The sequence below is a fragment of the Aspergillus multicolor genome (assembly GCF_047715735.1).
Source record: "Aspergillus multicolor strain CBS 133.54 unplaced genomic scaffold BDW74scaffold_45, whole genome shotgun sequence".
NCBI lineage: Eukaryota > Fungi > Ascomycota > Eurotiomycetes > Eurotiales > Aspergillaceae > Aspergillus > Aspergillus multicolor.
The window spans coordinates 152,544-164,546 of NW_027395996.1; the positions used below are offsets into that span (position 1 = coordinate 152,544).

Sequence of the window (12,003 nt, forward strand, 5' to 3'; positions counted from 1 at the left end):
ACCACGTGACTCTTATCAATCTTGATCCACTGACTAATCGATGAGGGGCGAACTTTTTTTTTGATCTCTAATCGCGGGTTTTCTCTTGCCTCAACTCAAACATTTATCGCGCAGTGACGGCAGGAAATCTGAAAATGGATATTGATACCCCTGTGCCTATGGCACCGCAGGCCGACGGTGCAAGCGAGATTCCCACGTACGCACGCCTTCCCTTTTGCATGCGACAGTCCAGTTGCTAACAATGCTCAGAACCCTCTGCTACAACTGCGGGGCTCCTTTAGTTGGAACGACGATATGTCCGGATTGCATGAAACTCCAAGTCGACATTTCCCAGGGTATTCAACGAGAAGCGGTTCTGAACTTTTGCCGTGACTGCGAGCGCTGGCTTCTGCCACCGAACTCATGGAACGTAGCGGCTCTCGAGTCGCGCGAGTTGTTGGCACTGTGCTTGAAGAAGCTGAAGGGACTGAACAAAATTCGAGTCATCGATGCGGGATTCATCTGGACGGAACCACACTCGCGGAGAATCAAGGTCAAACTCACGATTCAAGATTCGGTATCCGAGGGTGTTATCCTGCAGCAGACCTTCGAGGTCATTTACATTGTTATGTACCAGCAATGCCCGGAGTGCGCAAAGTCATATACACCCAACACGTGGCGTGCATCCGTTCAAGTCCGACAGCAGGTCCTACACAAGCGAACCTTCCTCTACCTTGAACAGCTCATCCTTAAGCACAAGGCGCATCAGAACACCATTAACATCAAGGAGGCGAAGAACGGAATCGATTTCTTCTTCGCCCAGCGGAACCACGCCGAAGGGTTCCTCGACTTCCTCCATTCTGCAGTGCCCGTAGAGGTTACAAAGTCGCAGCAGATCATTTCCGAAGATATCCATACCTCGACCAAGTCGTACAAGTTCACCTACTCTGCCAAGATCGTGCCGATCTGCAAGGACGATCTAGTGGCCATCCCAATCAAGCTCGCAAAGCAACTAGGAAACATTTCGCCTCTGCTGCTCTGCAACCGTATTGGTACCTCAATCAGCTTCCTCGACCCGAACACACTCCAGACCGCCGATCTCAACTCCCGGATATACTGGCGATCACCGTTCACATCTCTTACAGAGGCCAAAGACCTTGTCGAGTTTATCGTCTTAGATGTTGAGCCCACTGGGCACTCCAAGGGCAAGTGGTTCCTATCCGAGGTAACTGTTGCTCGAGCATCCGACTTCAGCGGCGACAAGCAGTATTTCACGCGGACCCATCTCGGCAGCATCATCCACCCCGGTGATTCTGTGCTCGGCTACATGTTGACGGGAACGAACTTCAACAACGCCCAGTTTGATGAGATCGAGTCTTCCAACACGTACAACTCCACCATCCCAGACGTTGTCCTAGTCAAGAAGTTCTACCCAAGGCGCTCCAAGCACACCAAGCGCAACTGGAAGCTCAAGCGCATGGCTACCGAACACGACCCCTACCTCCTACCGAACAACAAGGAGTCCGTCGAGAACGATTTCGAAATGTTCTTGCGTGACGTAGAAGAGGACGAGGATCTTCGGGCGACGCTGGCGTTGTACAAGAACAAGAAGAAGGATGACACCATGAGCGTGGCAGACACCGACATGATGAACGATGGCGAAGAAGAAATTCCCAAGATCAACATGGACGAGCTACTGGATGACTTTGATGACCTTGAGATTGACGACAACATGCAAGAATAAACGTACATAGCATGAATTTAGCACCAAAAGTGGCGAGTTAGCTACACACATTATACCCCAAAACCGGAATCGCCGCGTGTCGCTTATATTCGAATTGGCTCGTATAATATCGTCGTAGTATATGCCTATAAACCGCTTGTAGCAAAGGTTGTGCGATAAGTTTCCAGAGTAGGAGCTTGGCTGTCTGTTATATATCTGCACGCTGGCTTCCATACCCGCTTGCCGCGAACAACAAAAGAGCGATCACTCCACCGTCATCAACAATTAAACGTTTGAAAGGAGCTGCTACTCGTAACTCGACGACGTCAACAGGACTAGTATTCGCTATTGGCCCTGGAAATTATTTTCCTGTCGCACTCGCTTCCGACATCCTTCTTTTTAACAAAGCCAGAATGCCGAAATATCTCTCTTCTCCAACCCACTCCTTCACCATCCCCTCCATCTACGACGGCACGCAGCTTGCTTGCCGAATCTACCTCCCGCAGCAATTAACAAACCCGGAAGTACCGGGCGTACGGGGAGCTATCGTCGCACACCCCTATGCTTCGCTTGGCGGCTGCTATGACGATCCGGTTGTGAGCTTCGTCGGAGGAGAGCTTCTTGAAGCGGGCTATGTAGTTGGCACCTTTAATTTTCGGTACGATTTCTCTTTATAATATATAGGCATTGCTGACCATGAGTAGCGGTGCGGGTGATTCGCATGGGCGCACTAGCTGGACAGCGAAGCCTGAATTAGCTGATTATATCTCCTTCTATGGATTTATAATGCACTATCTTCGATTGTTGAAGCTGAACCTTGCACATCAATCGGAAAAGAGCATTGAAGAAGATATCCACCTTATACTTGGTGGTTACTCGTACGGATCTCTAGTCGCTTCTCATCTTCCAGCAAGCGACGTGGTTGCCGAACTCTTTAGTGATGCAGTCCAGCGCACTCCAGCCCATGAAATATTCCTCATCGCAAAAACCATCTCTGCGGCGTCGAGAGACGAGATGCCACAGTCAAATCAATCGCGGAATCTCGATACGACCAATCCTAGCCAGGAAGCAAGAGCGTTGTTACAATCGTGTAGCACAACTATATCATACCTACTTGTTTCACCGCTCCTCCCTCCGATCAACCTATTACTGACTCTATTCCTCGATCTGTCGCTTGAAGTGCACACCCAAGCGGCGGGGCAACGGAGGCAGATCCCTTGCCCTAAGCCAACAGACCAGCTACGCGCACATGAATCTCTAGCTATCTACGGAGATGAAGACACCTTTACCTCCGTAAGCAAGTTACGCAAATGGTCAGGCGAGCTTAGCGGCGTGTCTCATAGCCGATTTCAAGCAAAAGAGATCGAAGGAGCGGGTCATTTCTGGCGAGAGGATGGTGTAGAGCAGCAAGCACGACAGGCTTTGCGACTGTGGTTGCGCCAACGCCTTGATTAGTATGACCATACGCATCGGTGTGGTGTGCTCCTTAACGAGCTGAGCAAAGCTCACATGAGAAGAATGCTACCCCACGCATGTGAAAATGTCTCCCCGCAGGGCCCGATGACTCCAGTAATGCGTATATTTTTAGTCCTTGCCATACAATATCGCGAATTAATGGTCAGCATATCGATAGTCCGGTTCTAGGAGGAACGAAATTGAGTTGGAGGAAGGTGCGACGCTGCTGACTCTTTGCGTGGCGGCAGAGTTGTATAGAGCTGGAGCCTTACCAGGCGTAGCTGAATGATAGCAAAGTGACATCGGACTGAGTGGATGATTTCGTGAGAAAGATGTGGGGGGATCTGGCGAAATTTCGAGCGCTGCACCACTAGGAACCAGAGGAGACGCTTTCCCCAGAGCCAAACCCACGGGGCGGCGCTCGTGGGGTTTGAGGCCGGAGGCCGCTGGGCTTGGGCAGCCTCTAGGGAGCGTAGGCGTAAGGTTGCCGTGCGGGCTTAGAGGCGGGCCTCCGCGATCGCTCGTGACTCTTTTCCGGTCTCGCCTGACCCCAGATTTTCTCTTCCCCGACCCCAGCATACAAAGCTCACCTCCCCAGTCTTTGTGTCGCGGTCTCTGCTTGGTCGGCCTCTTTATGCTTTTTTAACTGCGACATCCCTCTGGCACCAAGCTTGTCACCTTCCTACCTTATTGCTCCCTCCGCCGAATGGATATCCGGCGGTCCCTGTTGATCCTGCCATGTCGCCCGTCCCCGACACCCCGCTAATAACCACGACGTGGCATAGTAAGAGTAAATACTCGAACGGCCATGCCCATCCGAAAGACTCAACCCGAAATGGCTACCGCACACGGCTGAACCTCGATACCGTCCCCTCCCTAGCCTCCGTCGTGCGAGGATCCCTTTCCTGGGCCGGCAGCGTCTGGAACTCCGAAGACGTCGTCTCGAAGAAGAAACGGGGTTTGGAGGAGGAGCTACACTCGGAAACCGAAGATCGCAAACAAGTGCTGTATCTGCGCATGCGTAATGTAAGTCTATTATGTGCCCTTTCCGGTGCCTTCCCGCTGGTCAGTTGCTAACTCGTCTGCCTGTTAGGCCGTCTCCGCGGAAGAATGGAAAGAATGCGCCTGCGAACTCGACAAACTCGAGAATAACAACGCGTGGAAGGCGACGTTCGAATGCGACGAATATGACCCCCGTCTTGTGCAGGAGCGCCTCGAGCAGCTGGAAGCGGCGCGTCTGAGTTGTGACGTAAGTCGCATGCTGTACCTGATCCGAACGTCGTTGAGCCGTGATCTCGGGGGCATGAGCAAAGCTTCTCTATACAAACACACTCACTTAGGAACAAAAAACCTCATCGATAAATATATAACGACCGCCCTCCAGACCATATCATCCCTGGTGGAAGTGTCGGGCGGCAACCGGTGCGATGCGGCCGAATCGAGGTATATACTGGATCAGCTTCTGGCTGCGAGACAAGCCTTTGGGCGAAGCGCGCTTCTATTCTCGGGCGGAGCTACGTTTGGGATGAACCATATTGGCGTTTTGAAGTCGCTTTGGATGTCGAACCTACTGCCGCGCATTATCTCCGGTGCGTCCGCTGGCAGTATTGTCTGCGCGGTATTTTGCACCCGCACCGAGGACGAACTCCCGGCATTGCTGGCTTCATTTCCGTACGGCGACTTTTCCGTTTTTGACGACGAAAGTTGCGAGGAGAATATCCTGCAAAAGACCGCGCGGTTCCTAAAGCACGGGGCGTTTTTGGACATCACACACCTGGCCAAGGTTATGAGGAACTGGCTTGGTGATATCACCTTCCAAGAGGCATACAACCGAACGCGCAGGATCCTCAATATATGCGTTTCTAGCGCTGGAGTGTATGAGCTCCCCAAGCTGCTAAACTACATTACGGCTCCTAACGTTTTAATTTGGTCCGCTGTGTAAGTACCCGCGTCGCACTACGAGATGCGTACTAATATTCACCAGGGCTGTCTCATGCTCGGTCCCAGTTGTCTTTTCCCCATTCACTTTGATGGCCAAAGATCCGTTGACGGGCGAGCCTGTTCCGTGGAATGACCTGCACAGGCAATATATCGACGGCTCTGTCGACGGAGACTTGCCCATGAATCGCCTGTCAGAAATGTTCAACGTCAACCACTTTATTGTGTCACAGGTAAATCCACACATTGTGCCATTTCTTCCCAAAGACGACGAGCCGAAGAGTGTCGCTGTCCCTACGTCAGCAGCCTCTCGACTATTCCACACAGTCTCCCACCTCGCAAAAGAGGAAGTCATGCACCGAATGGCAGTTCTGACGGAACTCGGAGTCTTCCCGAATTCCTTCACCAAATCCATCTCGATCATGAACCAAAAGTACTCTGGGGACATCAACATCTATCCTGAGATTCTCTATGCTCACTTTCCTCGATTGCTCAAGAACCCAACAACCGACTTCATGCTCAAGGCGTGTTTATGCGGAGAGCGAGCCACATGGCCGAAGCTTGCACGCATTCGGAATCATTGCGCTATTGAGCTAGCATTGGATTCTGCCATCCAGAAGATGCGCGCACGGGTAGCTTTAAGCCATAGCCAGGCGCAGCTCTTGGCGAACGCCCTCTTCCAACATTCCCATGACGGCAGCGCAGACCGTGGACGGAGGAGGCGAGGCTCCTACAATCACGAGCTCGAGAGAAAAGTAGCTGCAAGCCGGTATACCCGACCGAGCCTAGCAAAGGCGGGGAGGTCTTTCTCTCATAGCTATGAGTCGTCACAGTCCAAAGAGGATATGGACTGGACTTGGATTCACCCTCCTGGAATGGATCCTAGAGGCCTGGAGCTCGTGTCCAGCAGTGAACATGGGTCCGCACCGTCTCTCAACTCATATCGTGAGCACAATTTTTTCTCGCCGGACCCTGAGTGTAGCATTGAATGTTCGAAACTTCCCTCGCGCTCGTCATCATCGTCACCATCCTCGCCACCTCCTATAGATGTCGCCAAAAACTCCGAATACCCTGCAAGCCGACCTAGTCTGCTGGAAACCGACAGGAGGTACTCGTTGCCAATGCGTTCCGTCTCCCCGTCCCATGCGTCGCTCAGAATGACATCTGCCGGGCCAAAGCGTTGATTCTTGTGTCAGTTCATCAAATTGCGACACGAAGCGTATGATTTTATTCCGTTGCTGCATGATCGGCGCTTCATCTGGATTATATGAGGAAGACTACTGGTGCTTACACATCGCCGATACGACTCACGACGCATGTTTACGTGATTTACGATGGTTGCTTTTTGCGTCTATATTTGATATTCTTGCAGGGGCAGGTGGCGTCTGGGTTGGATCATGGGCGGTTTTAGTCTTGCTTACCTTTTCTTCAGCATCTTGCTATTGGGCTCATTGCTAGCACTCCTTACGTGGGGGTTTTGCATGGCGGCGTTATTGGATACTACCATACACCTGACCTTGGTGGATTACGCGTTGGCTTGAGCGCGGACAGGGTGCTTGTCTCATAGAGTATTGCTAGGACTAGAGATGGAATGGCTAGAGAGACTTCTTCGCTTACGTCGCGCGTCGCTGGCGCAACAACATCATTTTCCATATCAATTTACTAAACCACTAGCCTTGCTAATTTACGTAAATATAACTTTGGGGTAGGATACTGTGATAACGCAGCTCGTCACCTAGCTAGCTCGCACCCTTGGAGATAGGCCACTCAGGCCGGCAACAAGCATCTGTTCTAAAAATGTCAATTAACCTGCATTCCTACACCTGCAGGGTAAATTAACCTACCCCAAGACTACCCTAATATAGATCAAATGAGCTACTATTAATGGAACTTTACCCAGGGATCATCCGCACTAAACGGAGGCTACTGCAGCCCCCCGCTCGCTCGGCCATGGCACGGCGCCTATCTCTCGTCTTACGCTGTAACCACAATATTCGGACTGCGCGGGACTTGCGTACTTGGACCAGGGTCTGCATGCACCGCGCTGACACCGAAGAGAACTAGCAAACAGGCCGGCGGGAATCAAAATAGAAACTTGAAAGGATGGAAAGGGTCTGAGGGGATATATCATGGCGCATATCCACCCGAGTGTCTTGGGGGCGATCAAACAGCTTGGCTCTGAATTTGTTGGTTCTGGGCAGAGTACCTGTTGGTTCTAGTGAACGCCTCGTGTCTCAGCTGTCATCCTTCAGGACTCGCGGAGTTTATTATATTATATCATTGTTTCGCCTGCTGTCATCACAATGTCATTCAATCGCTTTCGCAGTGCACACTCAAAGCCGAAGCCTGCCTACGAGCGAGAGGCGCACTCCACTCGTGCCCTATACAAACAACCTTCTACCTCCACCTCGACCTATACCTCCAGTTCATCTCGCACACCAACCCTCGAAGAAGACCTCATCCCGCTCACGAACTCAATGTCCATATCGCGCAATAACTCTTTTACCATGAAGACGCTCGATCCCCGCCGTCTCTCCATGCGTCTCAAACGCTCGAGTCCGAGCCCAAGTACATCGCCTTCTACCTCTCCGGCTCCCTACGACCAATATACCACGCACCGATCAAATACAGACCCGTTGCCTTTACCATCTACTGCATCGGCATCAGGCGCCCGCGCAGAATTCATATATAAACCTATCAACCGAACGGACTATACAGCCGCTGTTGCGGAAACAGCGACAGCACAAGGCCGGTTTTCGCCCGTGCCGACAGCAGGATCAAGATACACCTATAACCACCTCCCCTCTGGACCTGCGAGTAGGAAACATACGATGGGACTTGGGATAGAGGAGAGGACGATTGCATCACAGGCACATTCACATAGACAATCAAGATCGCGATCACGGTCTCGGGCGCCACTCTACCCTCAGACGCGAGCGCGGTCTCAGGCTCACTATGCACCATACGACGAAGATGACAGTCACGATAGTCATGATTTATACGATGATTTGGATGAGGGGTATGGTGTTGCGCGAAGGGAGCGCAGGGACTACGCGCCGGATCTGTATACTTCGGCTGCGGAGAAAAGGTGTCATCGCGCGGCGCGACGCCTCACGACGGTCATGGTTCCTGATGCGGAGGATATTTATGGATGAATTATGATGCTATATAATGCTATACATAATGTCTGCTATCTTAGCGATTCATGAACGATTATTAATGTTCTACTTTACTCTGTGCTATCTCATCCGCACCCGCATACTCCGGAGTACATAGCGACCATCTGACGTCAACCTGACGCGCCCAACTCGGAGACCCTTGTCCGACCGACCCCAACCTGTTGGATAAAAAATCACAAAGTGGACCAGCGACGTTCTCGGCTCTCGCGGGAGGTTGCTCGATCATGACGACAGAGTTTGAGTTGGTGGCCCTGTCATGTCATGCGGTAACAGGTACATAAAAGGGGCGATCCACGTCGCAATGTCATCAAACCCCATTACGATACACGAGTTATTTCGGACCATTATAGCTCAATATGACAGACAGTGTAGTTCAGCTTAAGTGCGGTGTTAAGGTGCGTGTTTCTTTACATAATGCTTTACTTTACTATATCTGGTTGGGAAGTTGGGATGATTTACTGATGTTGATCGGCTCTATAGCACGACCCATGGGGAAAGCAGGGACAAGAGTCGTTGGCCGGGCAGCTCTGGGCCAAGACGGCAGGGTCAACGGGGGTTTCGAATGATGAGATGTACTCTGAGGTATGCCTTTACCTTAGGCAATTGGCCTTGTTTGGACATTTTTCGCTGACTCTAGCAGATGTGGATGGGCACATATCCTACCGTCCCGTCGCATATCCTGCGTACCGGAGAATCATTGGAGAACTACCTCAAGCGCAAGCCAGAACTGATCGGCCAGTCGGTTAAGGAAAAGTTCGCAGACAGCGTCCCCTTTTTGCCGAAGATTTTGTCATTCGCCAAAGCCCTGCCGCTCCAAGTCCACCCGAACAAGCGTCTAGCAGAGGATCTTAACCTCAAAGACCCTGAGACCTTCGGCGACACAAACCACAAGCCTGAGATTGCGGTTGCGCTGTCAGAGTTTGAGCTCTTTGCCGGCTTCAAGCCGCTCGCTGATATTGAGGCGTTGATGAAACTCAAGCCGTTGAGCCAGTTTGTTCCAGCCAATGCTAGCCTCGACGATGAGTTGCTGCGTCAGATCACAAAGAAATTCCTGCAGTTACCGCCGGAAGCCGTCAAGGACCTCGTTACGCAGGTGCATAGCCTACCCAAGGCAGAATTCGGCAGCAAGCACGAGTACGTCCCTGATCTGCTGGAGCGAGTCAGCAAGCAGTACTCCGAGTCCGACAACGGCGCGCTTGTTGCGGTCTTGCTTATGAACTACATGGTCCTGCAACCCGGCGAGGCAGTCTGCGTCCCGGCCGACAGCATCCACGCGTACCTGAAAGGCGATATCCTCGAGTGCATGGCGCGGTCGGACAACGTGCTCGCGACAGGGTTCTGCCCCCGCGCCGACAGGAACAACGTCGAGCTGTTTGCAAAGACCCTCTCCTTCAAGCCACACAGCATCGACCAGGCGCAGCTAGGACGGAAAAAGAGCGAGCGCGGCGAGAAGCAGAAGACGTACGAGTACGCGCCGCCGTTTTCTGAATTCAATGTCCTGGCGACGATCCTTGAGCCCGGCGACGAGGAGCGACATGCCGCGATTGGCGGGCCTAGTTTGGCGATTGTTACGAAGGGGTCGGCGGAGTTGGTTATTGAGGGCAAGGAGAAGCTTCAGGCTCATGAGGGGTCTGTTTGGTTCGTCGGGGCTGGGGTGCCGTTGGAGATTTTGAGTACGGAGGGGGCGGAGGTGTACAGGGCGTACGCTGAGTGAATCTGACAATGGACCAACATCTAGCGTGGTGATACGAAAGAGATGATAATGTACACACTACCAACATAATACGAGAGTACAGGAAACGAAAGAACCACGTCCGTCGGCCGAATCAGCCTTGTACCCTGTACCCCGTAGACACCAAACCCGCCTAAGTAAGCCCAACCAACAGCGCCAAAACAAGCACCGCTAACTCGCCAACACCTCCAAGCTCAGACTATTTTAGGACTCTTGCTCTTGCTCTCTGCTCTTCTCTTCTCCTAATCCCAGATCCTTCAGCGCGCACTCTAACCAGCCTCGTCCAAGCGCACAGAATCCAGGCGCTTATGCCCCCTTCGCGCCGCCGTCAACTTTCCCCCTTGCCCAATAGATTCCCTCTCGGCTCCCAAAAAAAGCAAACACACCTGCGCCTATACCACTTCGGCTCTGGTGCTGCAGGGAATAGCGGTAACTAGCGAGCACTCCCTGCCTATTTTTGGCCGGTGCAGTGCGTTTCAGATTTCGTTGCTAAACTCAATCGATGGCCGGGGCTTTGAGTGGCTCTGTTAGGCGTTAGAGGGCGTTTTTGCGGTTAGCCTCTAACGGTGGAAGGTCTGTAAGGGTTCTTCTTAAGGCGGGGATGCTGCTGGCTGCGTCGAATTGAAATGACTCTGTTGATCTGATCTGGTCTGAGTGCTGACTGCCCAGCTGTCAGTTGGCAGCTTACCCTACCTACATAGCTCTGTCGGGTTATTTGTGGTGGTGGCTTTGACTTGTGTATCCTTGTCCTTCCCTACCAACCATCACCTTACCCCATCCATTGCCTCACTACTACGTCCACCCTCTATGCTGCCGAGTCTCGATCAAGTACAAGTACGGAGTCCACTACACCATGCCGTTGCCGTCCCCATCCCTCCTCTACCGGTACCTCTCCGTCTCGCAGCTCTCAATCGTGGCCAGAGCCAACACCGCAAACGCCGACCAGGTAGACGACGGCACAGACCACAATGGGCCCACCGACAAAACAACCCGCATCATCGTCGGGGTTGTGGTGGGTGGTGTGGCGGCTATTGCGAGTAAGACCCCTCCATACCTCCGTCCTTATTTTACCTAGCCAGCCGCTCCCGTCCAACTTAATAAAAGAAAGAGCTTGTCAGAAGACTAACGGTTTGACTTGTGTGCAGTAACCGCAGGAATAATCTTCTTCTTCATGAAAAAGCGCAAGTGGGACCGGATCCGGGCATGCGAGGAACGCCTCATCGATTACCAGCTGGCCACGGGGTACTCGTCGAAGATGCAGTCGCGCTCTGTCACGCCGGAGGATTACCTGGGTATGATGGCGCAGTCGCCGCCGGCTACATCGACCACAGTTCCATCGACGGCGTATGTGTATGATCCGAGTACACCAACGAGATACAGCCACAGCCACAGCCACGGACACGGACAAGCAGACGAGCACGGACAAGGACAAGGAATCAGACCAAACTCCCGAGCCCGCGGGATGTCAGCACCAGCCTCAACAACATTGTCACTATCAACATCGAACGTATCGCCCGAAGCACCACCACCGGCATACCAGTCCCTTCACCCGCGGTACGACCCCTCGCGGTACTCGCAGATCAGCACGCGGTTCTCGTCCAGCTTTGAGATCCCGCGGTCGAGTACGGGGACGTTTGGGACTGCGAATATACCTGGGCCAGCGATTAGTGCGTCGTCGGTGTCGGCATTCTCGGGGGTGCAGAGTTATAACCCTGCCTCTGCCTCTGCCTCTGCGTCTGGGTTGGGGGTGGGGGCGCAGTATTCGGCGTATCAGTATCAGCCGGGGTCCGTTGCTTTGGGGTCGGGCGCGGGGTCGGGGTCGGCAGTGCCTACGACGGCCACGGGGACGGCGACGACTGTGTCGGCGGGATCGAATGGGACGTCGACGAGGGGATCCAGGTCTCAGTCTGAGTCTGGAGCACGGGGACCGCGTCGACCACGGCCGGTTCTATCCCGTCTTATCACGAATCTATGATTGATGGCGGGTGCGATAATCT

The 12,003-nt window shown here is 52.9% G+C and overlaps 6 protein-coding genes across 6 annotated transcripts; all 6 read left to right on the forward strand.

Annotated features, from left to right (window-relative positions):
* Nucleotides 1-134: 134 nt before the first annotated feature.
* On the forward strand, nt 135-1,723 carry BDW74DRAFT_183424 (ribosome-binding protein NMD3; the record flags this gene model as incomplete). Its single annotated transcript, XM_073730517.1, has 2 exons — nt 135-196; nt 250-1,723. The coding sequence occupies 2 exons, from the start codon at nt 135-137 to the stop codon at nt 1,721-1,723; spliced, it is 1,536 nt and encodes a 511-aa protein (XP_073578507.1).
* Nucleotides 1,724-1,991: 268 nt separating this feature from the next.
* BDW74DRAFT_162989 (uncharacterized protein) lies at nt 1,992-3,580 on the forward strand. The gene is made up of 2 exons (XM_073726031.1): nt 1,992-2,360; nt 2,407-3,580. The coding sequence occupies exons 1-2, from the start codon at nt 2,116-2,118 to the stop codon at nt 3,155-3,157; spliced, it is 996 nt and encodes a 331-aa protein (XP_073578508.1). The 5' UTR covers nt 1,992-2,115; the 3' UTR covers nt 3,158-3,580.
* Nucleotides 3,581-3,722: 142 nt separating this feature from the next.
* Nucleotides 3,723-6,707, forward strand: BDW74DRAFT_162990 (putative Patatin family phospholipase). The gene is made up of 3 exons (XM_073726032.1): nt 3,723-4,183; nt 4,251-5,095; nt 5,142-6,707. The coding sequence occupies exons 1-3, from the start codon at nt 3,896-3,898 to the stop codon at nt 6,277-6,279; spliced, it is 2,271 nt and encodes a 756-aa protein (XP_073578509.1). The 5' UTR covers nt 3,723-3,895; the 3' UTR covers nt 6,280-6,707.
* Nucleotides 6,708-7,121: 414 nt separating this feature from the next.
* On the forward strand, nt 7,122-8,357 carry BDW74DRAFT_162991 (uncharacterized protein). Its single transcript, XM_073726033.1, has one exon. It carries the CDS (start codon nt 7,399-7,401, stop codon nt 8,248-8,250), a length of 852 nt encoding a protein of 283 aa, XP_073578510.1. The 5' UTR covers nt 7,122-7,398; the 3' UTR covers nt 8,251-8,357.
* Nucleotides 8,330-10,424, forward strand: BDW74DRAFT_107651 (class I mannose-6-phosphate isomerase). The gene is made up of 3 exons (XM_073721679.1): nt 8,330-8,669; nt 8,755-8,856; nt 8,915-10,424. The coding sequence occupies exons 1-3, from the start codon at nt 8,631-8,633 to the stop codon at nt 9,986-9,988; spliced, it is 1,215 nt and encodes a 404-aa protein (XP_073578511.1). The 5' UTR covers nt 8,330-8,630; the 3' UTR covers nt 9,989-10,424.
* A 435-nt stretch (nt 10,425-10,859) lies between these two features.
* On the forward strand, nt 10,860-11,981 carry BDW74DRAFT_183429 (uncharacterized protein; the record flags this gene model as incomplete). Its single annotated transcript, XM_073730518.1, has 2 exons — nt 10,860-11,043; nt 11,152-11,981. The coding sequence occupies 2 exons, from the start codon at nt 10,860-10,862 to the stop codon at nt 11,979-11,981; spliced, it is 1,014 nt and encodes a 337-aa protein (XP_073578512.1).
* Nucleotides 11,982-12,003: the final 22 nt, after the last annotated feature.